At 42.3% G+C, this 26,242-nt stretch overlaps 1 protein-coding gene and 1 long non-coding RNA gene across 3 annotated transcripts; both read right to left on the bottom strand.

Annotated features, from left to right (window-relative positions):
• Positions 1-2,227: 2,227 nt before the first annotated feature.
• On the bottom strand, positions 2,228-25,169 carry DCAF7 (DDB1 and CUL4 associated factor 7). Of its 2 annotated transcripts, XR_004951360.1 has the most exons (8): positions 24,820-25,169; positions 12,668-12,826; positions 11,884-11,995; positions 11,362-11,480; positions 10,342-10,551; positions 9,303-9,420; positions 6,921-7,157; positions 2,228-2,304 (listed from the first exon to the last, which is right to left on the bottom strand). XR_004951360.1 is itself a non-coding variant. In XM_036222635.1 (7 exons), exons 1-7 carry the CDS (start codon positions 24,955-24,957, stop codon positions 6,985-6,987), a joined length of 1,029 nt encoding a protein of 342 aa, XP_036078528.1. In that variant the 5' UTR covers positions 24,958-25,087; the 3' UTR covers positions 2,239-6,984. The 2 variants fall into 2 exon arrangements, 1 of the variants encoding a protein (XP_036078528.1); XM_036222635.1 differs by having other exon boundaries at positions 2,239-7,157; positions 24,820-25,087.
• LOC118603851 lies at positions 18,507-24,811 on the bottom strand. Its single transcript, XR_004951361.1, has 2 exons — positions 24,100-24,811; positions 18,507-20,472 (listed from the first exon to the last, which is right to left on the bottom strand). It is a non-coding gene; the product is annotated as an uncharacterized LOC118603851 (long non-coding RNA).
• Positions 25,170-26,242: the final 1,073 nt, after the last annotated feature.

Genomic DNA, 26,242 nt, shown 5'->3' with positions numbered 1-26,242 from the left:
CAATTTACATTTTAACCATTTCCAAAAGATATACTATACCCACTAGCAGTCACTCCCCATTTCTCCCCAATTTCCCTAGTTCTAGGCAAACATCAATTTACTTCTGTTTCTATAGGTTTGTCTGTTCTGGACATTTCATATGAATGGAATCATAAAATATGTGATCTTTTGCAACTGGCTTTTTTCAAATGTGGAATGTTTTGTTCAGAAGCTGTACATGTGGGCTGGAAATCAAGGCCACTTCTCCATCAAAATGACTTAGAGTCTTCAAGCAAGACTGCAAGGCTTCATTTTTACTTACATAATTTCAAGCAGCAAACTTTTTGACAGTTTGATTTTAGAGAACAAAATTTGTCAGTGAATTTTAAAGTCACTCAGAGAAGGAAATTGTTGTGACACTTTAAGTTGCAGTGTATTTGGGAGAAATATCGTTTCCTGTTAACTTTGCGGCTGCTTTTTATCTGTGTCTGTTTAACTGTGATGAACGGCAGGGCAGATTTTTACTTTCTCAGTCTGAGCAAATATTTACTGTCTCAAGATAAATTCACAGGTGACTGGACAATCTCTAGAGATCTGTTTGTCAGGACCACTGGTCATTAACAATGAACCTTGGATTTGAAGACTGGCTAAAGGCATCATTCTGTTAGGTCTGAGTATGCATTGTCCATACTAACAACTCTCAGTGAACAAGATGACGTTGGTTATAGTCCAGACATTTTGCTAATTTCATGGTGTGCCAGAGGCATTCCTATTTATTCACCACTCTATTTCCTCTTCCTAGGTACATGGGAAGACTACATTTTTGAACTTCCTTATAATTAGACTGGAATCACGTGACTAAACTTGGCAGATATGGGCAGAAATAAGTACTTCCAGGCCTACCCTGAAAAACACATCTCCTGCCCTTTTGTCGTGTTCAATCTCTGAGATTTGGGGGTTTGTTACTGCACAACCTAGTCTATCGAGATGAATAGTCAGCACTACTCTCCCAGTTTTCCCCTTAAAAACTAAAGAGTAGGAATCATGTATTTCCCATAAAATATGTTGTCAGACCATATAGCACAGTTCTAACAGAGCCAGCACTCATTTGGCCACAACAAAATTTAAACCCTCATGGCACATACTTCTCTTCACAGACCTATCTGCCACCCCCAGCTCCATGTCTTCTGACACCATGGCAGACACCAAGTCCTGGCCCACTGGACCAATCACATTTTGCTTTCCTTCTCTTCCCTTGAAATGGCCTATGGCCTAACATGAACAAAGACCGACAATAAAAAATGAGGGGAGTACTCATCATGGGCTCATAGCTTTCAAACAGCAGTGGGGACAGGAATGCCTTCCCAAGCGACCATGTTGGGAAGTGGCACAGGCTTGGGAAACTGGCTTGGACGTGGAAACTCTAGGCATCACATCGGAGGCTGGCGTCCAAACCCACAGGATCTGGCAGTTACCACTTCCTTGTCATCCTTCACAGCCAGTAGATTACTGAGTCCTGATCATCTCACCTCTTCATTCTCTTCTGTTGTGCCCTGTGCTCTTCCCTGCTGCTCCATTGTTCGGGCTTTTCCCCCCTCCTCACTTTAACAAGTGAACTAACTCCTTATCTCATCCTGCCCTCGGAGGCGCTTTCTTCATTGCCTCCTAAAATACAATTCTGAGCATATTTCCTATGTAAAATTTCCAAATACAGGAGTAAGGTCTAAACTTTCTGTATAGAACAAAAGATACTGTCTGACCCAGCTCCTGCTTACCTCTCTAGCCACACTTCTTACCATTCCCCATACAAAACCCCACATCAAATACAACCACATTCTCTTGCCTCTATAGATTGGTACACAGATATTTTCTCTCCCTTAAATGCCTTTCCAGATTCCCAGAGAACTTCTGCTCAGCCTTCAAAACCCAGTTCAAGCATCCATCTTGTGAAGTTTGCCCGGACCCACTCTGGCTCCCACCCAGTTATAGGTGATTCTTCAGGGCCACCAGTAAGCCTGAACACCCCTGTTATGGCACAACACTGCCAGTATGTGTTTATGTGAATGGAGTGTGAGCATCTTGAGGGTCATGTTCCCTGGCGCTGAGTGGGTTCTCTGTGTTTTGTTCAAGGTCATGAGTCAGGCTGTCAGATAGTGATGGACTGATGGGCTTGGGGTGAAGTCTAACCCCCTAGCCAGTGTCTCTGCAGTGGTAGACTGGGAAGAACTGAATTCATCACAAGAAGAAATTCAGTCAATCTATACATGTTCAAGTTTTATTACAAAGTATGATGGGCAGAAAATACGGTACTTCTTATACAGGAGGCTGAAACAGAATGAAAGGGCAAAAATTAGGTTTAATATACTCAGGAAACAAGAAATAAAGTCATAGATATAACACTCCACTTTCAGGTGCCTTTGAAGTAGCCTTCAATGGGGATTTACCATCATGGTTTCACAGCACAGTGTTAAAATTTTATTACAAGCCCTGTGTACAATCAGTCCTGTGAAAATAATATTTTAAAAAGAAAAATGGTTACAGTACAGATCTGCAAGGGGCAGCTTCTTCTCCACCTGACCATGGGATGCCACAAAACCTAGAGTATAGAGAAAAAGTTTAAATATATAACAAGAAAGTAAGTTCAGACACACTAAGCTAACGGGGACAGAGACCGACTGGCTAGAGCTTACATTTCAGAGAACAAGAAATCTCATTTTCTACATAGAGGTTTGTACAATCATGCTACAAATTCACACTAGGAGGAGGAGGAATGGAAAGTCATTGACGGGGGGCGGGGGGGGGGGAGTAGGGGAGTCATAAAATACACAGGAACCAAAGCAAATGATTCATATTCGACTCCAAGAAGTCAAAGCTTTAGCTCAACAAGTTTCATTACATACCGTATATCACAATCAACCCAAGGTGATAACGTATCTTTTAACTAGCAGATATCACGAATTCATATTCACTGGGTTGTCCCAAAGGTGGGTACTCATAAGTTTTCTAGCTGTTACACAGACTGCCAACATCTTTTTTTCTTGAACTGATACTTTCATTAGCTTATTTGTTTCTGGTTCAATATACCAGTCCAAGCCTTTTTGGGAAGGCACCTGCACATTTCAATATTCAACAAATAACATCCAGAAAGTAGCCTGAGAGGACCTGGCCCATCTTGTGTGGCCATACATTTGACTTTGACCATTAGCAGCAATGACAACTGTGGGAGAAGAAGAGGGTGCATGTGGGAGAGGTGGGCAAGGCTCTGCGACATGAGACACTCAGTAGCTGGCTCAGCCAGTACAAAAAGGACGATTCTCAGAGAGCCTGGCCCAGAGTTCACAGTGACTGCTCAATTCAGCTTCTCTCCTAGGGAAAACCCAACTGAAATGCCAAGCATGACCCTCCTTTGGCATCTTGAAGTGCAAAGAGTAAAGGAAAGAGTCTGCTTTGAGCCTTCTACTTGGTCTCCCTTAGCCCAAGCCAGGCAGTTGAAGCAGCTGCCATATTCTCAAGCTGGGAAGGTGGAAAGATGATAGTGGGCTAGCCCTTCGATGTTCGGAAAACCCTGCGACTCCTATACCTTCTTACACCCTGGAACTCGAGGCGCAGGTTGCAGCAGAAAAAAAGTTCTAGAGTTGGAAAGAAGAGAAAAGGCGGTGGGGAGAGTCAGCATGACTGTTTACAACCTCTGCTTCTTCTGCTCTCTACAAACCTGCCACCAGGAAGAGCCTTGGTCTGGAATGATTGCGGAACTCCCAAGACCTGAAGATTTCTGCCACCAACATTACCTGTGGCTGCACTGCTGCAGGGAGAGGCTCCTCTGCCCTGAGCTGTCATCCTGTCCCCACAGTTGCCCAGCGTCACAGACACCCGATGAATGGTCCAGGAAGACTGACACAGGCTGAGGACACAGTCTCACTCCGTGGCCACACGGCAGACAGCCTGACCGCTTCCCCGCCTCAGGCCATTACTGCCCTCTGATATTTTCTCTTTTGATCTCAAGAAATATTTACCATTGATTTTCTCCCGCATCCTAAATCCCCTTCTAAAATTTCAGCCACAATTATCATTAACACCCTGTAGGAGTCTCAATTTTTTCTTTTTCTTCCCAAATCTTAACCAGTTCTCTGAGATCCGATCCTGAGTCTGGTAAGAAATTCTCACCTAGTTGTCAAATACCTTCCCTCTTCGAATCCTCACCTTACAGCCCGATCCCTCTCCGGATGGAGAGGCTTCCAACTCTTCTATTGTAAGCACTCAAGCTCTTGAAGGGTTGTTAGCCATTCACCAGCTCTCTCATGTGGAGCCTGAGGCCTAATTTGGTCAGCACCTCCCTCCTCTTCCCCTCAGAGCAGACAAGGAAAAGGCAGCTTCAGCACAGGAGGCCAAGAGCACAGCAAACAGCCACCACCAGCCAAGCCAAGCCCAGCAGTGCTGCTGTGGCCTTACCAGTTAAATTCCAGCAGCTGCTCTTCTCACACTCAGGGAAAGCAGAACCTCCCATCCATGCTCTCTGGCTGCTCTTCAAACTACAACAGACTCTGCTTTCAGGACACGACTGGCTAAGAGGCTTCCCGAATCCAGAAACTACAGAAATCCCTTCCTAAGCCATGAGGCCACCTGGCCTGTGGCAAAAAGAGAGAGTATGAGCCGGGACCTCCAAACACCAGCACCCCAACAACTGTGAGTGTGTGTGTGTGTGTGTGTGTGCGCGTGTGTGTGTGTGTGTGTTTGCTCAGGGAGACTGCGAGCCCCACCTGGGCCCCAAGTGGGATGTCACGAGGAGGACTGCACTGTATGGCCTAGGGAGGGCAACAGGGCTGGGAGTCCACAGGGTGAGGAAAAAAATAAATTAGAAATTGTTGGTTTCCAGAGTAAATAGCAACTTTACCTAAATATATTCTAATTACTATTAACTCATTTTTTTCAGGTTGTTTTTGAGTTCCAATTGGTTAATCTTCTCACCATTTGGACTAGATTTAAGTGCAGATCAGAAAGGAACCTTAACTCTGAACTCGGTGTAGTTAAGCTCCGCCCCTCTGCTACTCTGCCCTCCACTTCCGACCCCGGACCACAGGAAGGAACTGATGGCCTCCTAGAGCAAGCAACCATCAATGTAGACATGCTACCTTTGAGAGAAGCACCCTGAACCATCCAATACAATTACAAGGAGAAGAGGGTTTGGACCAAGAACTGCTCACTTTATATCTCCAAATGACACAGGGCAAATCTGGTGGAAAATGCAGGAGGGTAAACCTCAAGCAGATGGCCAAAGAGCCCCCAAATCAGAATAAAACAAGTAAAAAGGTAAAAAAAGAAAATACCCTGACTAAAAAAAGAGCCATTTCCTTTGGGACAAGCCCCTGTGTAGTAACGCCGAGCTATGACTTTGGGGATACAAATACATCTGCTTCTGAAAAGGAAGTCTCAACCAAGTGAGCTACAGGGCTCAGAGGAGCAAAGCTAACTGTTTTGTTTCTCAAGAGCAGGTGAGAGCCTAAGTGGACAAAACCACTGGCCTTGAGCTCTGCTACTCTCCTACTCGATTCAAAACTCGGAGGGTCTCAGAGACCTTCAGGCACTTGGCAGAGCATGATGAACCAGGCAAAGTCCCGCGTGGACTCAGCATCTCTCCAATTCGGCCTGCCCAAGAACTCATCTACCACCAGAATCACACACAAGCCCCCTCCATGGAACTCATTTATGTAACGGAAACAAGACACCTGCAGCCTACAAGTCCAATATTGCTCAGAACCTAAAGTGGGGGCGGGGCAGTTAGCAGGTGTGTGCAGAGCTCTTACCTGGCTGACCCTGGGACCTCTGATTCTTTTGTAGCTATTTTTACTTGATGACCTGGGGTCATCGCAACCTGTCGGTCCCTCCCTTAAGTCCTCCACACTCAAGGAGATCTTGTTCAGGGTTAGACGCACAGATTGTATGCCTCTCAAGCAGGAGTCCCTCACCTCAGAGCACTCGGTTGACAAGAGTAGCTGATATACCACCAGTCACAGTAAACTAAAGAAAGAGATACCGAATTTTGGCTTATAGATCATTCTTACCTATCACTCGAGACATGAGAATGGCCCGAAGCTTACATTTAGAGGGAAAAACAGACTCTGAAATCATGTACTGGAAATATACTCTAAGCTCAGCTTTCCTGAAACTATGCCCCTCAAATCAGGTACCCCCATCAGCCTATCTCAGCTCCAGCACGTTCCCAAATGGTCCCAGTTGGGTTGGACAGAAGTACTTCAGGGAGGATCAGAAGGCTTCACATGGCTATTATGGAGCCCAGAATGCCCTTGAGAAGAGCCAGGCTGAGCAAAGGTGTGAGAGCTGGTTGACTTTAGAGCACCAAGGTGGTTTGGAACTCCCGGTCAGGTACGTTCTGCTCAGGCAGTGATTCAAGAAGGCAAACTGCTCATGGGGTCAAAGGCAGAGGAAGGTGCTGACAGGGAGGGCTATGAAACAAAGGAAGAAACCAGGGAGTAAAATCCTTTTCATAAAAAAATTAGCCTGATAGATAAAAAATATACAAAGTTGAAATTTGTTATAGACATTGATAATAGGAAGAAAGACAACTTCAAATTGTTCCCACTTAAGTGCTAACATGAACATGGACACAGATCGCTGCCTTGGGCAGCAGACAGACAGACATCTGGAGCAGATGAATACAAACACAGCCAGTGCCTGTAATGCTCATTAACACAACGGCTGACAAACAAATACACAGAAAAATTTAATTGAGAAACCAAAAGAGAAGAGGAAAGGAGAGAAAAATCTTAAAACTCAGCCCTAGGCTGAGGAGGCGCCACATAGCACTGAGTCCGGCACAGAGAGTGATGGGGTAACTGGCCAGGTACTCCTAGAGCAGCTTCTGGTAACAGTGGGTGCAAAGCAATGAAAGACATACTGGCCACCGGAAACATGTTTCTTCTTACTTTGGGGGTGGGCAGAGGCAGGAAACACACAAGCCCCTGCCCCGTGGGCATGGCGCCACAAACACTACACTCTGAGTATCTCCAGGCAGTTGTTGTAGCAGATGGCAATCCAGTCAGGCTGAGTCGAGGCCCACTGCACGTTGTTGATCTCTCCTTCAGCTGTATAGGCCAGGATAGGGTCCTCGATGGCCCGGGGCATTTGCTGGATGTCCCAGATGAGAGCCTGATGGTCATCCGCTAGGGACAGAGAAAGCCAGCAAGCAAGGTCAAATCTCTGGCAATGAGGACGATGATTCCTGCATTTGGTGGTGGAGGCAGTAGTAGCCACAGTTTACAAAGCATTTGTTCACCAAAACCCCAATGAGAGAGACTTTATCTTAAACCCCGATTTTATAGATGAGGAAACAGATTCAGGAATGTTAAGGTACTTGCCCCAAACCATAGAGCTAAGCAGCCAGCAAGTGGCAGAGCCGGGTCCCACAGTGAGGCCTCTGGCTGTCCCAGGGCTCTGTTCACTGTAGCACAGCTAGGACAGTAGAACAAAACTTAGATGGACACCTCTCATCTTAGATGGGTAGGGACCAAGAAAGGACAATGGGATAGGATCAATTTGATCCCAAAATAGGACATTTTCAACTACTTAAAGTACTTGAGTGATTAAAGAACCCTTTTGATGATTCAAATTAATGGAATTTTCCCCCATTTTATGGACATTTATACTTCATGAAGTGTTATACAGATAATGAGATAAAGTGCTATTTGAATGGATATGCGGTATTAAAAACAATTTTCCCAAAAAAAAGGGATTTGGGAAACACCAAGAAGAAGGCAATCACCTTAAATAAATATACAAGCACACGAGAAATGACTAGAAGGAAACACATCAAAATGAGAACAGCCATCCTATTAGGATGGTAAGATTATGAGTTCCTAAGTGATCTATAATGTGGCCATATTACTCTTAAAATCAAAATAATAAGTTCTTAATTTAAGAGATGAAAAAAAGGCAAGAACCTTTAATAACATTAATAATCCCTCCTGTCCATCCTGATGTGGCAGTCTGTCTCTAACACACAGGGAGCCTGAATAAACTCAACCCTAATTGGCCAGACTCATGCAGGAAGCACTGGCCTCCTGCCATGACCGCAGAACCTGGGCGAGGTGCGAGATGGCCTCCTGGTAACGATCTGTGTAAGAGAACTGGGGAGCCGTTTTAAATACTCAGCACCTCTAAACACCAAGTTCCTTGGCCTCAGGGCTCAACCACACACTCTCTTCAGCAACAGCTCCTTCAACCGAAAGGACTCCACACAGGTGCAACCCACGCAGCAGCAGTGAGCCAGGCGGAGGCAGGGCCAGGAGCAGACGATGGCCTTCTGCTGGCAGCGGGGGCCACTCCTGTTCCCCACGAACAGTGGACAACACCTTCATTTTTTCCCTTCTCCCGCCCCTCCCTCCCTACCCACACCCCTGGGGAAAAAGAGTGTGATGACAAAGAAGTCAGACCACAACCTAAGTAACGTGCGGGGGAAGGCAGCTTCTCTGGCTCCATAATGAACAAAACATAAGGATAGTACTGACTAGTGGGGAGAGGAAAAAGTATGTTAGAAAGAAACCAAGGCACTGAAAAAGGAGAGGAGTACTATGGGGCTAGAGCAGAAGCCCACCTGAGTCACATAAAAGGACAGACATTCATACTGGCCTGCATGCGCCTGCATACACCCACATAAAAAGGTCTGGGAAGAGACACACACACTGTTGTTAGAGGTCACCTATGGAGAGCGGCACTGAGGTGGACGCGGGATAGAAAGGAAGGAGAAAAGATGACTTTCATCTTCCTATTTTATATAACTGTAGTTTTAATTTTTAATGAGACATTATTTCTAAAATAAATAAAAGTACATGGACAGCCAGCATATTTTTAAGGAGTACTCTTTTGGGGCAGGCAAATGGAGAAATGAAAGATACAAGTCACACACCACAGACCAGGCAGGGCTATGCAGGGCCCTTCAATACATCCAGAGCTCACTGTGAGTTCACTATATCCCAAGGGAGATGTCAATCTTGGCAGTCCCAAAGATTGTTACATCTAAGAGAGACTGGACCTCTTCTCCATGTTCCTGAGTCCTATGGCAGCCTAGGTTTCTAGGGGGACAGTATGAGACACAAGCCTACTACTGATACATGATGTAAATAGTATATGGAAGGGGCTCTGTTATCACAGAGGGTCAAAGATCATCTGGAAATTTGGACTGCTTCAGTTCCACAAGTGGTGGAGGCTCTCACAATTGAATTACTTTATGTAAATCTCTTAAAATATCCTTGGAAAATAATAAGGATTACAACTCCCCAGGCTTCCCCCTGCCCCACCACCATGATTACCTGCAGTACAGATGTGGCAGGATGAATGTGGGGCCCAAGCAATGCCATTGACACATGCTCGGTGGTTGTTTAACCTTGCAACAGGTGTGCAGGGAACTCGGACATCCAGAATCACTACCTGCAGAAATAACAAGTGAAAGGCCCAGGAACATCAAGGTGTGGCAGAAAAAAATAGAAAGAAAGAAAGAAAAATACACTACACAAGAAAAAATTTTTTTTTCTAAAGCACGACTTCTTCATTTGTGGATTTAAAGACTATTTGATACAGAGGGTCTCTGTCCCAAACACAGCTACTGGGTTGAGAAAAAAGAAAACCAAGAAGACATAGTAGTTTATAGTCTGTACCTAAAGCGAGACTGATAAGGAAGGGGAGATGCAGAAGTAGGTAACATGCATTTGGATAATGCACCAAGTCCTGTTAGGTGCATGTGCTGAGATTCTATGCATGCTCAGTGGGACGGAATGAGAGCATTCCCTATCCCCAAAGCAGAGTTTGGAATGTAAGGAATCTGAGGTGCTGGCTTCCCCAAAACCAAGTTAATCACTGTATCATCTCTACCTACAACTTACTGCTTTTATCCAGAAAGAGGCTACAGAGAGCTGCCACTTTCATGTCAGTTTGCTGAAGCTGGAAGAATCTGTCTCGGCTACAGAAGGGGGAAACTACCTGTCTCTTCACTCAGCAGCATCAGCGTGTATGACTTGGTTTAATTTTTAGATACTGCTTTTCTTGGCTCCGACTCCAACTCTCCAAGCATTAAAAGTTCTTAACATGTTGTCCTTGGTGTTCTCAATCTCAGGACTATTGACATTTTTGGTTGGATAATTCCTTGTGGGGAGCTGTCCTGTGCACTGTAAGATGTTCAGCAGGATCCCTGGCCTCTGCTCACCAGATGCCAGTAGCACTGCCCTCCTTCCCAAGTTGGGATCACCAAAACTGTCTCCAAAGATCCATGAGGGAGCACACAGCCACCAGCTGAGAACCACTGTGCTAGATGTACTAAGCAGTGCTGGAGTTAGGTAGCAGTGGGGTGCTCACCTCCATTCCATCCATGGCCATGGTAGCCAGATAGTTAGGGTCCTGCTTGTTCCAGCAGAGGCGAAGCAGTGGGTGATGCTGTGGGTCTTCATAAATGATGGTGCTGTGTTCTAGATGGCGAAGGTCAAACATCCGCACTGAGCCATCAGCGCCCACAGAGGCAAACATGTCCCTGCCACCCCCAGCCCGGCTAAATGCGATGTCATAGACCTGTTGGTGAAGAAGATGTTTCAGTCAGATTCTGATCCCTTACCTCCTTCCTTTTCCTATATCGGGTTCATTTCTTCAAGACCAGGGTGCTGGTCTTGATATTAATACTCCTCACTGTGCAAAGTAAGGTAGAAGAGATGAGGAAATACTACCCACAGGAAATCAAGAGTACCGGGAGCATGCAGAGGCTCTGGGAGGGAAAGATTAATGACCATTTTCCAAAATCACTCAGAATGCTTTGATTAAACCACAATCGCAAATAGCTCTCACGGCTTTTCAATAAACACAGAAGAAACATCACCACCAAGATAAATCATATTCAATTCCAAATAGTTTTAAAAGTATAAGTATTAAGTAAACATAGTAGAATTTCATGAAACAAGTTTAGAGAAAAATTGATGAATTACATTTGTCTGCCAGGAAATTTCTCTCCTCCCTCCTACCGCCTCTCCTCCTCCCAAAAGCAAATATATTTCAAGATAAGTGTTACTCTAAGATTCATTTTTAATTGCATCAGGTCCAAGTTTGTCTATAAGAGAGTTCATTATTTAAAAAACAGCAGTTTCCAGCATGAAAAGAAAAACATGAAAAGACTATAGAACAAATTGTTCATATGAGCCAAAAAAACACATTCCTTTACAACGGTGTTATTTTCCACTGTTTTGACACGTTACTATTTTCAATTCAGACACAACATCGGCATTATGATTTTCCACATCACTTGCAAAACAGTGAGGACAGTCTGACCTCACACTGAAGGCACAGAAGGCAGCGGAGGAAAGTAGAAGAGGAACAAAACTGCAGGATTACCTCTTTGTCATGGGCGATCAGTTGGGTCTTCACATGGCCAGACACAAGATTCACTCGCCCCAACACCTGCCCTGTCTCTAGCCCCCAGATGGTACAAGTTGTATCAATGCTGGAGGTACCTGGAAACAACCAATGAGAGTCAGTAGCTGACAGGAGTGAGGCTCCTGTGCAAGCTTCTCTCTTTGTGCCTCCTCAGTTCAGCCCAGGGGACCACATGCCACAAACACTTCCTAGCATAGGAATGGGCACCAGGAGAGCCAAAAAGAGAGTCACGTGTTCAAACATTACCACAAAACCTTAGACTCTGACTAAAGAGACAAGATATATACACATGGGAAGCTCCACTCTGTACAAGGAATTAATAACCACATTATATATTTAGCCTCTTTCCCACTTGGCCCCATTCTAGGATGATGCATGTTACCTCAGGACCCTGGTCAAAAAACTGGCCGAGTGTTATATCTGAGAAAGTGTCTATCTTTGCCTCTTCAAGCTGGAATCCACACTCTTTTACTCCCTTACCTAAAAGATAAGGATCCACCTCATTCCAGTCGAAGGAGGTCAGAGGAGCACAGAAATCTGAGTTCTTGTTATTGTTCAGCAAACATTCCAGCCTGGTCTCTGTTTCACCAACCTAAAGCAATAATTTTTAAAGATCAGCCAGTCTTACTGTCACAAAAAAATCTTTAAAGCCCTGTTTAGACAATACCTTAGTAAGGGGAGTGAACTTTTTTTTTTATCAGAAAGAGTAATAAAACCCAGAATAACTCTCTGAATGTTATTCTTTCCAAGGTTTCTCCTCTGCCCAGCTTTATTTTCCAAGTTTTTCTAGAGAAGAGGTCTCACCTTACCCACCCAGGATCTGAGTACCCTGCCCAGCTGGGCACTATATCTCCAGGCTATAGGAGATGCTGATGATGAGTTCAGCTGGGGGGTGGGGGAGGTGAAGCTCCCTTACTAAAATCAGTGGTCTGATATTTTGTTAAATTTGCTCAAAAACATTTTGGCTGTAAAGCGAATAAGAGGCCTGCAGCATCCTTACCCCCACGGAAGGTTTTATCAGGCTAATTGAGCCTTGGGTTTCCAGAGCTGCCTGCAGCCAGCGCAGGACTTCAAGGAATCTTGGCTGGGTTTTAGGAAATTTGCTGAGCCAAGCAAGGTCATTCCAAATACACTACCAGTTGTTTCTCCTGGGCTGAAACACTTGCTGCCTCCAACCCGTTTGTTCTTTGTACCTTTGTGTTGCTAATAACAGCTGACACGGAGAAGGCCCACTCGTCTGGCTGCTAACTGAGCACTTGCTTACCCTCCATACACGGAGATAGTCGCCACTTGTCGCCAGTAAGTCTGGATAGACGCCTTTCGTGTCAGGAATCCACATGAGCTTTGTGGTGGGGTACGGATGGTCAAAGGTGTTTCGGCAAATGAACTCCGAACTCTCTTCATCTAAACCAACAAGCTGAACCTGGAACACACCAAAATTGAGGCCCATAAACATTTGTGTTTTTCCAAGCAGTGTCAAACACATCAGGCCTCTGGTCAGTGACAGAAGTCCTAACACTGCACTGCACTTAACTGCAGAGTCAAGAACTATTACAGAAAGAGAGCATCTAGTCTAAACATCACACTGCTCGGATGAGGAGACCCAGACTCGGAGGGGTTGTGTTACAGTTAACACTGCAAAACCAGGAAGAGGCAGAGACTGAACGCAGGTTTTCTGACTCCGACTCCTGCACTCTTGACCCGGCGCCACAGAACCACACCAGCTGCGCAGCGGGTCTCACCTCCCTCCACACCTGAGGGATCTGACGACGCGTGGTTTCAGTTACCCCAATGGCTTGAAGTGCTGTGGGTACTCAGTGCCCAGGGCCAGGAACATCAAACGCCCTGTGCGCAGTCCCACAACGAAGTGACTCTCACCTAAAAAGTTAACCGTGTCAACTGACCACACCCTCTCTCATTGGCTAGTAACATGTTTATACATAAAGGTGTGTCAAACCAGCATTCAAGAGCTCAAACCATTCTAACTGGTAAAAAATAAAAAATAAAAAAAAAGGGGGAGTACCACTGATGAGAAAGTTCCCTGGTTCTGGCTACTTTTTCTGAGTCAGTTTTGGGCCAATGTTGACTTCCATTCTTTGCCATCAAACTCAATCTAAATCAATGGGAAATGCCATTTGCTTATGAACTTCCACCAATTGGAATACAGAATGGGAAATTTTTGGTAAAGCTCCATAATGAGAGGATAAGCACTAACCATATGCAGACAATTAGCATTCTTTTTACTCCTTCCAACTTCAGTCTTAGATACAAGTATGTTCCTGTCTTTTTAACAATTTTATTTCAGTTGCATACAATAAAATTCACTCACTTTAAGTGCACAGTTCAATGATTTGGAACGTAGACATGAGCAAATGTATACAGTTGTGTAACACCTCACAATGATTAAGATATAGAACATTTCTATCTCCCAAAAAGTTATCTTGGGCTTCTCTGCAGTCAATATTCTATCCCTACCCCCAGGCAACACCTGATCTATAGTTTTGCCTTTTCTGTAATACTGTGTGTGGAATCATGTAGTACTGAGTCTTTTGTGACTGGCTACTTTCAGAATGATGCTCTTGAGATTCATCCATGTTATATCGGTAGTCTTTTTTATTGGTGAATAATATTATATCACATGGAAACACAATTTATTCATTTACCAGTTGATAAACTTTTGGGTTATTTTTAGTTTGCAGCCATTAGAAATATTACTGCCATAAACATTCATGTATAAGTTTCTTTTTGGATAAGCTTTCGTTTTTCTTGGGTAGACAACTAAGAGCGGAATTGCTGCATCATATTTTATGTTTAACTTCAGTAAAAGACAAAAACAAGCTGCTAACCCATTTTCTAAGTGGCTTTGTCATTTTGCATTCCCACTAGCAACATTTGAGAGTTCCACACGCTCCACATCCTTGTTAGCACTTGGTATTGCCAGCTTTTCTTTTTCAATAATTCTAATATATGTGTAATAGTATTTTCTCTAGTAACTAATTATACTGAACATCTTTTCATGTGCTTATTTGTCATCTACAGTTATTCCGTTCAAATATTTTGTCCTTTTTAAAAAGATTTTTTTTTAGATTCACAAAAAAATTGGGCAGAGTTCCCATATACCTCCTGCCCCCACACATACACAGCCTTCTCTCCACTATCAAAATACCTGCACCAAAGTGGTACGTTTGTTCCAACTGATGAAACTTCACTGATATACCACCATCCAAAGTCCATAGTTTAGACATCAGTCTTTGTGTTGTACATTCTATAGGTCTGACAAATGTATAATGACATGTATCCACCAGGATAGTATCATACGGTATAGTTTAGCTTCGATTTTTACTGTGTTGTTTTATTTGTTGTTTATGGAATTCTTTGTATATTCTGGGTACAAGTCCCTGGTTATGCGGTTTGCAAGTATCTTCTCACAGTCTATGGCTGCTCATTTTCTTTCAATGTTTTTGAAGAACAGAAATTTAAAATTTTGATGACATCAATTTACATTTCTTTTCTTTTATAGCTCATGCCATTTGTGTCCTAGCTAAGAAATCACTGCTCAACCCCAGGTCACAAATATTTTGTTTTCTTCTAAAAGTTTTGTACTTTTAGACTTTACATTTAGGTCTATGACCCACAATTTTATATGATGCAAAGTATGAATCGAAGTTCACTTTTTAACACATGAATAAAACTGTCCCAGCATCATTTATCAAAAAGACTGCACTTTCTTCTTCGAATTACCTTGGCCTCTTTGCTGAAAATCAATTGACCAGGTATTTGTGCATCTATTTCTAGATTCTCTATTCTGTCCCATTGGTTTATGTGCCTATCCATTTACCAGTACCACACTGTCTCCATTACAGCAGCTTTCTAGTTAAATATCAGATAGTGTGAGTTCTCCAACTTTGTGGTTCTTTTTTAAAAAGGTTTTGCCATTCTATATATTTGCTTTTCTCTGTAAACTTTAGAACCAGCTTGTCAAATCCTACAAAAAACTGGGATTCTGATTGGGATTATTTTGTGTCTAGAAATCAGTTTAGAAAAACTGTTATTAAAAATATTGAGTCTTCCAAACTCTAAACGTAGTAATCCTCCACCCATTTAGGTTTTCTTTCTCCCAGCAGTTTTGAAGTTTTCTATGTACAAGTCTTGTATTTCTTTCATTAATTTTATTCCTAAGTATTTTAATGCTATTATAAGTGGAATTATTTGAATTCCATTTCCAATGGGTTATTCTTACTATATAAAAATACAATTGGTTTTTGTTTTGAATCCTGTAACTTTGCTAAATTAGTTATTAGTTTTAGTAGTTTTTGTAGATTCTTAAGGGTTTTTCTAAGTATTAATTATAGATCTTGACGTCCATGTCTGACTTTAAAAAATTTGTATGAAAATTAAATCTACATATTCATTTTTACAGTGCACCTGTAGGCTTTCAAATATCATGTGTTGGGAGAGATAATGTAAAAGGGGAAAAAACCCACTGCCCTGAAACAGTAATAAAGTGATGCTGCAGGTAATATATGATTATCTGCTTATTCATAACCCAGATAATACCTGGTAATAGTTTAGAGGAACGAGTCATACATCAAAGTGGGCAAGTGAGGAAAAGTGGAGTTAGGACCTAAGCAATCATCAGAGGTGTGAGGAAAGGTTTGGGGGAGGCAAAGAAAAAAGCGAAGACATCCAAGGAAGCTGGGACAGAAGAACAAATGTACTAAGGTGGCGAACTAAATGGACCCACTTGGTGGCAGCAAGAAAACCTGTTTGAGAGGAACCACCTGAGAGAGCTGTGCGGACGAGGCAGGGTGGACAGCCTGAAAGCACCCCGAGGATGGTGGGCTGTTCCCTGTGAAGGTGTCTGAGAAGGGAGCAGCAGGACTCAGGCCTTGGAGGTACGAGCCTGAGGCCTGGTAATGCTGGGCAGGACTGACTGGATCTGGGAAGAAGCTGGAGCCAGGGAGCTCGGCCTGGAGACCCACAGGGAAACAAGTGGGAAAAGTGCAGGCCCTGTGGTGACCGGCAGTGAGAACGGCAAGGGATAAACAGCAATGGACACAGAGCGATTTTGACCAAATGAATAGTTCTTAGAATTAAAAAGTTGACATTCTGACCTTCATAGAAAATAATATGTAAAGAAGGAAGACTCTAGATTGGCATCAGCCTTGGTAGGGCAGGGAGGAGCAAACAGATGAGAGGCTAAATTTGGGGCTTCATTGGGCAGAATAAATAAGCCTCATAGATTTTGAGCCGGATAGTTCATTCATGTATTTACTCAACAAATATTTACTGAGTGGCTACTAAGTGCTGGGGATACAGCAGGGAGCACCAAAGACAAAAATCCCTCCCTGTAACCCCGCAGATAACACTGTGAGGTTAAACTAGAAGCGAAAATGCTACTCACTTCTAAAAGCCTTTCAATTCATCATATTTCCCCTCAAATCTTAATTTTTGTTCAGATACTCAGACATTTAAAATTTAATGATGAAAGTAATTTCTTTGTGAATATTTATATAAAACAGAGTAAAATGGTAAAGTATCCCATTGTTTCACTATTATAAACAATACTTTGTACACGGGCAAATGCTTTTATTGGAGAATGCTAGAAGTGTTAATTGTTGCGTCATACATTTTAAATGTTAACAGATTCTGACAAATAGCCTACAAAGAGGTTGCTTCCATGTACTTTCATTAACAGTATATGAGAGTGCCAATTTCCCCATACCTTTGAAAACACTGAAAATAATAAATCTTTTACATTTTTGCTAATCTGATGAATAAAAGGCACTTCATCACCATTTCACTATTGAGGCTGAGCATATTCGTTTACTATTTTTATTTCTGAGTAACAGTAACTGTTCATATCTGAGTACTTACGATGGACCAAGTCATAACATTATGCTTCGTGTTTTACATGCATTTCATATGCATTACCTCAACACCTCGATGAGGTGGGTTCTATTACTCTTTCCACTTTTAGAAGAAGATACTGAGTAAAAGATAGGTTAATTTCTTGCATCTTAAATATAAGCAGTCCCTTCCCACAACCCAAGCTCTTCGCCATTATGCAGAACCACCAACTTAAAACATTTGCTGTCTTCCACCGAGTTGTATCTTTTTCATGGTGATTTGCGGGAACTCTTAGAGATGGCTACTGTTCCTTTATGTTACAGATTTCCTTTGGTTAAATTAACCCACAAAACTGAGGGTGGTTCAGTTTTGGAGATAGATCTTTGACTACACTTTCAATTCTTCCATGACTTTTAAATTGTTTTCTACTCCTTAAAGTTTAGTACTACTTTGCCTTAAAACAGATTTTTAAATTTCATTTGGATCATTTTTTACTGTAGTCTTAAAAAATTGTAGCAGCACTCTCTTTACATTCCTAGTCAATTTTCTTTTATTATTGTTTGTAGGATTTGTCTTTGGATATTTGAAATGGAATTGAGTTTCATAAATATGAATTAGACGGTTCTGAATTTTCCTGCCAGATGGACAATTATGTCATACAATTTACTATTTTTTCCCCAGTGAATTAAGGTTCTATCTTATCATATACTACATTTCTATATATATTTAAATCTGCTTTGGAATATTCTATGTTTTTCTACCAACCCCTCTGGCTACAACTATACCATTTCCAGTATGCTTATTCTAATCTGGTAGGGTAAGTGTTCTGTTCCCCATTGTTCTTCAACATTTCTTTTTACCATATATATATATATATTATATATTATATATATATTTTCTGACACCAGTATATATTTAAGACTTTGGAGACAGACAGTATTCCAATTCTGGCCCTGCTATTACTTTCTATGTCACTTTGGGCAAGTCACTTAGTATATCTGGGCTTTAGTTTCCTCATCTCCCCAAAAGTTTTGATATGTAATATTTTTTCCAATCTATTGATTTCCCTTAAATTAAAATTTTGTCTTAATACGTCAATTTTTATAAACTGAGTTATCTTTTAAAAAGTGCATACTTTTCCCCATATAAATCTAATATATTCTTCAGTGTATTCTAGGGTATTTACAGTAACACAACCTAAAACAGTTGCAGATTTACAGACATTGCTCTATTACCCTGTGACCAATTTCTCCTTTTCCCTCAAGCATTTTTGCCTCGATGTCCAAAAGACTCTTCACCCTTAAACTATAGAAACTTCCCTAGGAAATGTTTCAGTGCCAATTTGTGACATACTTCAAATCTTTATTTCTATTAAAGTCTTTAACTAAATATGAGTTCTGTTTCATTTCTTTGGTTTTCTTCAGGGACACCAATTATACTTAAGTTAGATCTTTATTTTCTATATCTAGTTATGTTCTAATTATTTATTTCCATTTCATTTTCTCAATCTCTCTTCCCTATCCTTCGCTGTGTTTTCAGCAGTTGATACTCATTTTTATTCTTTCTAAGAGCTTTTAAATATGTAATAATTTTTGTTTTTGCTTCCATTATTTTCCTGGGCTCTACCCGCTGTTGTTCCACTTTCTCCTGTCACCATGCCTTATTTTATCTGATCTCCTGTATCTCTCCTTGGAGTTCCTTATTTTCTTAAGTTCTCTGACGTTACAGTGGCAGGAGAGGCACTAATTTCAGCTGAGGTAAAAACATTTTCCTAGGGTGGGTACTTTACCTGCCACTTGTTTCCCTTTGTTTCCCTCCTTTTTTATAGTATCCTTCTGTAACTACTGTGCTGGTTCTTTTATGAAGAGTTCTTCCTAGATAATGTGAAGAAGGTTCCTGTGGGAGAGAGGTCATGGCCACGTTCCAAGTTAGCAGAAACCTGTAAAGCCTCTGCATCTCTCCAGCCAACAAGATGAGGAGGTGCCAAGCTGCTCACAATTTAATCTCTTATTCAGCCTGCCTCATCTAATGTTTCTTAAGAAGATGGCACAACTACGTGTCTCCTTACATAGCTTAGCTCCTCTCTTGCCCAACCTCCTTCTGTCAGCCTGTGCACCCTCTTCTGTCTCAAAGGATTATTCATTTTGCCCATCAAAATCCTATCCTGGAGAACTGTGCTCTTCTGCGTTTGAAACTGCAGCCATATACTCTTTTGTAGCATCTTCCTACACCCATTTGACCTTCTTTGTACTGCCATCCATTCCCACTTGTCGGAACATAAGGAAAAATTGTTACTTAATCATCTTGTTGTCAACATTTAGGTTTCCCCATCTGCCTTTTTCTCCCATCTTCCCTGTCCTCCTGCTACGCTTATCTCCCACCTCCACTGCCTGTCTGTAACTACTGCTTCACAACACTTTACCCCACATGTGAAACAAATGCCCCTACAATGAAAAGGCTGTGAAGCAAGATCATTGTTACTTATTTTTAAAGTGTGGATATTACTACGTCAGATGTCTCCTAAGGAGCAGATACATAACATAAAATATTTACTCCTCGAAGGCATGACTACATTTTTCACTTTCACTTTTATTACTCTCGGGAATAACATAAATTATCGTTCACATTACCCATACCTTATATTTTTAAAAAATTAAAAGATGCCATGTCTATCTTGTTAGTATAAGCTCCCCGAGGGAGGAAACAGTGTATTCCATTTATTACACACAGTGCTAGTACCAGAACATGAAGGTGAATGTGCATTTATATATATATGTGTATATATAGAATTTTTTTAAAAGATCCCAAGTAATCCAAATCATTTTACCACTCTGGTCAGTGGAATATTTTCCCATAACCATAATAGCTGAAGCAAAATTCTGAGAGAATAAACCAGCTTATTTTGGTCTTTTCCATTTGTCTTCCCTTCAAGCTTGTTCCTGACTACTGTTGATCAATGTCTCCGGAGAGATCCTGCCTTGTCAAACTTTGAGATGAATTCTGACACAGCACCCCTTCAGCTCTTTGCTCAGAGGCTGAACAATGAGCTCTGGCCTCACAGCCTTAGGCAGGCCAGACTACCTACAGAATGTAGATTCATTCCTTGTTCAAACCACAACATCTCCAGTAAGTCTGTGTGAACCAGGTTAAGGCAAAAAGCAATAAAGAAGCAGCTCTTTTATCCAGGTGGTCCTATGGAGGAATTAGTTCTCTCATTGTCTAGAAAAAAGAAAGGAGGAAGTTAAAACTAGAAGAGTTTTATGTTTTAAATTTCCCTGCTGACAGTCTTGTGAGGGCCTGATGGAAAATTGCAAAATTTGCAAAATTCTAAATATCTATCAAAAATACTTATGTATATTAAAACACTTTCTCTTTATTGTAATCGATATCACATCTGCTAACAAAGGTTACAGGTTACCAAGCATCATCACTGTGCCTAAAACATATATGTACGTGTTCAATACGTAACTGTTGAATTGATGAGCAAATAAATGAGAATCCTGAAGGGCTGCCACAAACACTGAGACATGAAAAATTATATCCCAGAGTCAAAATCATTATGCACCAAATAGCTAAAGTAATTCTGCATTAAAAAAAAAACTCAGAGGAATCAACACAGGCTGACAAGTCAAGCATTCACCCCATCTGTATTTCAAGTACAAGTTGGTCTGACCTAGATTCACTACCAGTATTCTTCAAGAAGCATCAGGTATACCTATAGTCTTTCTTCACAATCTCAAAAATGTTTTCTAGATACTAAATATTAAAGCACGAGTAGTCAGCTAGTTAAAAGTAGGGCAAAATAAATCCCAATCACCCTACCAATTCTATTCAAAACCAACCCTGGAACATGCAACTAAGTGGACTAGAAGCCCAAGAACTGCTGCCCATCTTTCTCCACAGATATTATCAAAACTCAGGAGAAATAAATACCAGAGTTCTTAGATCAGTTACTGCGTCTAAGCCTAGTAGAACAAAAGAAAATGGCCTTAAACTTGTATATTATAATACTTGGAGTCTGACTACATGAAGTTTCCAGACCACAAAATGAGTTTTGTTGAAAGGAATCAAGTAAATTTTTTCTCCTGGGTCTTTAAAAGACAGAACTGAACATAATGACCTTTTAAGGTAACTTTCTTACCCAGCGTCTTGCTTCCTCTCTGAAAAATTCAGAAGTCAAATTTACATAGCACCCATATAATTCTCCTTGATTATATTTCAATTATGGGAATGATGATGATGATGATGAAATAATAACATTTCCAAATTGCTTATTATGTGCCAGGCAGAGTTCCATTACATAAATTAGCTCATTTAATCTTATTACACTCATTTTACAGATGAGGAAACTGTGCAAGGCCACACAAAACTGGGAACTGGCAGGCCTGAGATCTCAACCTAGGCTATCCAGGTTGGCTATCTGGTAGTAAAGCTTTTACCATGGGATGAAAGACAGAACCAATGTTTAGGCGCTTGTAGATACAAAAAGATTGGATTCCTGCCTCTGTTAAGCAGATGCCAAGGTAATTCCAGGGCAATCTGGGCTACCTATGTGTGAATCACCTGAGCATCTATTAACTTTAGGGGTGGATCCCAGAAATGTGCAAATCCCTCAGATTTGACACATAAAAATTTAGAGAACCACTGCTCCAAAACCAGTGCTGCTGCATCCCCCAACAGAGACCACAAAAATAAAACATAAAACACAATTACGGATAAGGGTACTTTTTATTCCAGGTGTAGTTGACAGGTTCTGGTTCTTTACTCTGCAGTGATTCCCAAATTTATTCAGACAATGGAACACCTGGAAGTCAAACTGTTCTCGAAATGCTAAGCGATTTAATTCCATCAAACTACAAATAATTTTACTATAGTAAAATATAATCACGTTAATACAAAATTTAAAAATTATAACCATGTTTTCTTATAGTCAATGTCTCCACAGTAAAAAAAAACTATTTCTGGGCTTTTTCATCAATGTTAATTTGCTATGTCCATTTATTTTCTCCTTTGCTGGCAATCACTATTAAGGTCAAGCAGGAACCAGAGGTTTAAAAATTCAAACCAATATTTAAATTACTGTAAATTATGAAGTCTGGTACCTCCATGTCAAATTGTCTCCAAAACTGAGCCTGAGAATCACTACTAAAACGAGATTTACTTCCCACCATCCCCTAGGCACAGATCCTCTCTACAGCATGACTTCTTGGGGTCTATGAACTTGAACTGGAAAATGACGTTCATACTTTCACTAATTTCTAGCTGAAATTCAGCATTTCCTTCAATTACAAATTAATGTGGCCACTCACAAGAGCATGAATACCTGTGACTATATCACAAACATAATCATTGATTTTTTTCACATCGGAGTGGTTAAACATCTTGAAATGCTGTTTACCTTCATCACTACTTTAAAAGTACTGTAATAGTTACACTGCATGATATAATTTAATGAGTTAATTTAAAAGTACGCATTACTATGTCATCATTTAAAAAAATGTTTTTGGTAACTGTAATTCAGTGTTTCCTTCATAATCCTATGCATATTATGCATTTGAAAATGTAATGATGAAAAAAGGATATTGGCTTCTTTCTGATTGTCAAAGGTGTCCATGGGCGTGCATGCTCACTCACAAACACATTAAAAACCCTGTCCTAGATAGGTGGGGGCACAAAAATAGTTTTAAGACACTGATCACCTACAACACAAGAGTTAAGATATAGTTAACTGCTTATTCTGTTACTACTGGGATTACTTTGCACTACACTACTAAGCCACACTCACTGCCTGTGTGCCCAGCATGAAGCAGCTCTTGAACAGTTGCTAAATCAAAGTACGAACTTTGGGGTAAAGTTCCTGCACCTGAGGTTTGACATCAGTTATTCCCAGCAGCCTGTGGCTCAGTTTGTCCTCTCTTAGAAATATAACTACTACTGCTTATGAGGCTAACCCTGGAAGAACCTTCAAGAAAAAAATATCTACTTGTGTGAAAAGACTCCAGGCCTTTGAAAGACACATTTTACATTTTTGTTTTTTTACATGTATCCTTAACAATAGTTTTAGTGCTATCAATTTTACTAACATGGGTTTTTACATCACAACTGTGAATTCCATTCTCAGCTCTGCTGTCCACTGCGGCCATAAGGAAGTAAGAGAAATCAGAGAAAAGAAAATAAAGTTATGTCTTGCCAGGACTCTGCTTTCTGCGGGCAATGGGTGGACTTCAAGATCAGTGTGTACTCCTTGGTATTTGTTGTAAACTATATATGTGTAATGTCTGGGCAATGAGAGTCCTTTGCTTTCATCAGTTTCTCAAAGGGGATTCCAAAAAGTTAAAACCTAACTCCAGAGAAACAACTGTGCTCCTGAAGAACTATAAACAAATTCATAGTGGTCAAATGTTTTTTACGGTACTTTCCTGTGTGAAAAAGAACCCCTTTCCTACAGCAAACTGTGGGTCAGAAATACTAAGATTAACATGTGCAATGCCCCACAGCTAGTCAACAGACCAGACAGGACTCAATCCTAGACTTCCTGGATTTTTTCCCCTGCATCATTTCTGTCAATGTCCACAGTTTTATTCTTAAGTCATGGTATTTATGGTGTCAAGCAGGAGTACTGGCTTTAAACACACTAGCCAAGGCTTTCAATTGCTCCGAACCCTAACAATAACAACGTTTACTAACACAACAAAAGGAAGAGATTAAGAGGAAAAAGACAAAAAATTCTTCCCACTGAGTTATTCAACAACATTCAAAAATAAATTTATACTGTACTGCTAGCTTAAAAGCTTCCCCCTACTACCCGTGCTTCTATGAAAGCCTCGCAAATTGATGGATACTTACCACTCAAGATTATGTAGCTGTATTAGCATGAAAGAAGCCAAGAAAAGATATGACAAGTGTCATCCTTCTCAATTCAGAAAAAAAAGTGGCGGGCTCAAGGCCATAGGCCAAGATTTCCAAAAGAAGATAGCTCTGAAGTGGACGGATACGAGCCAGCAAGAGCAATCCTGGCAGAGGGGCTGGGTATCCACGAAAAGTACCTGCAGGTGGGAGCAGGGGGAGGGGAAATCTGCGCAATAAAGAGCCTAATAGAAATCCAGCGTGGCCAGGCGTGAATGACCACCCACTGAGGTACTAGCATTTTCCTTCGCAATCATTACTCCCCCCCTTCCTTCCTCCGCACCCCAACCTGAAGCAATGTGGCAGGAGGGGAGGGAGATAGGGAGTGATAAATGGCGTAGCTTTGAGGTGTAAATTCGGGTTCGAGACCTGTTTCCGCCACAAATAGATGTCTGACTCGGGCAAATCACAACATTGTGCCTCAGTCTCCTCATCAGCAAAATGGGGGAAGGGGTAACTACACTTCAACTACACAGGAACGCTGTTAGGATTAAATGAAACAAGTGCGAACCCCTCTGCTCAGGACCAGACTCAGAGGAATCGCTCCGTGGCGCTAAGGCAAGTCCGCAAAAGGGTCCTGAGGTCTGGGCTCCTGCCCGGAAAGGGAGCTCAAGGGTCCCGCTCCCCGCCAGCCGGGTTCCGAGCCCCTGCCCGGCCCACCTTGTTGTTGTACTCCTCCACGAAGCTGCCCAGCGCCAGACGAAAGCGCTTGTCGGGCCGCACGCTCCAGTTCATGGCGTAGACGGTCCAGGGCGCTTCATACTTGTAGATTTCCTTCCGTTTGCCGTGCAGGGACATGGTGGCGGCGGCAGGTCCGCAGTGCGGGCCGGGTCCGCAGAGGGCTGCGGCGGGCGGGGCGCGAGTCGGGCTGGGAGCCGGGCCTGGGGCCCAAGGGTCCGAAGGGAGGCGGGGCGGGGGCGGGCAGGGACGGCCTAGCCCGGAAGCGGGGCCGCGGCGACAGACAACGACTGCCGGGCCCGACCCCCAGTTTCAAACCAGCTAGAGCTCGGACGACAACCACCTTCCGTTTGAGATGCTGCCCCGCCCTCTCGGAACGGAAGCCATGCGTCCCTTCAGCGGCGTCGGCTGTTGGCTGCCTGACACGTCCTTTAGAACAGTTCCCTCTTCTCATTGGCTATTTTACCCGTAGCTTTTGAAACATCCTCTCTATTGGTGTAAATGTCTGTCATTTCAATCACTTGTCCCACCCAATGCCAAGGGGCTGGCACTTTCTCAGCCCCAAAGGTCATTGGCTGACAAAGATGTCAGTCAGGGAGATAACGGCGCAGTGCGGGTGAATGGGGGCGTGGGTGAAGAGAGGGGAGCGTGCGGAGCCCCAGGCCTCCAAGTTCTAGGCCAAGTCTCTGAGAGTGAAGTGTGTTGTGTGACCTCCTTTGACTTCCACTTTTGCAGCTGCTATTCCGGGCGGCTTCTTAACGCTGTCGAGTAAAAATTTAAATCCTGCCTTACGCGAGGGCCCGCTGCATTTCGTGGCACTGAGCCCCGCGGCCTGGCAGTCTGGCCCACGAGCCAGACGGGAACCACGGGAACCACATTTCCTCTTCGCTCATGCCAACGCCCCCTTTAAGCCGGGAGAGTTGTTCTCCTAGTATTCCAAGGGCAGGCCGCGGACAAGCTGTTTGCGCACCCACCCACCGATGTACTCGGAGTCAGGCCAGCTTCAGTCTGGCCTTCCCTGGCTTTCCTATCCATTCTAGAAATGCTCAGAATTCTAGGGTTGGTTTTCAGTAGACAGAGACCCGACCAGCTCGGTCCTAAGTGTTTTTTTGTTTTTGTTTTTGTTTTTCTTTTTTCCTGTTCCCGTTCCATCTTTTCCCGCCCCAGATCCCAAGGCAAATGCTAATCAAGCTCTAAATCTACCGGGTCTTGAGTTTGAAATGGAGAAAAGTCCGAATCTTTATCATTTAAATGTTTCCAATTCTTTGCTTAAAAAAAATATATAGTGTATTGACGTTAGATGTTATCATTAAATATCGTTTTTAAAATAAGTGTGACTGTTAGATGACTATACATAACAAACCTCTTAAGGTCTCATGTGAACAAGTTTTCTCTGTGCTTAAGT

Source organism: Rousettus aegyptiacus, unplaced genomic scaffold (assembly GCF_014176215.1).
Source record: "Rousettus aegyptiacus isolate mRouAeg1 unplaced genomic scaffold, mRouAeg1.p scaffold_m13_p_6, whole genome shotgun sequence".
In the NCBI taxonomy this organism is placed as follows: Eukaryota; Metazoa; Chordata; class Mammalia; order Chiroptera; family Pteropodidae; genus Rousettus; species Rousettus aegyptiacus.
Note: the sequence above shows the minus strand (reverse complement) of the source record. Positions and strands in the feature narration are given on the sequence as shown.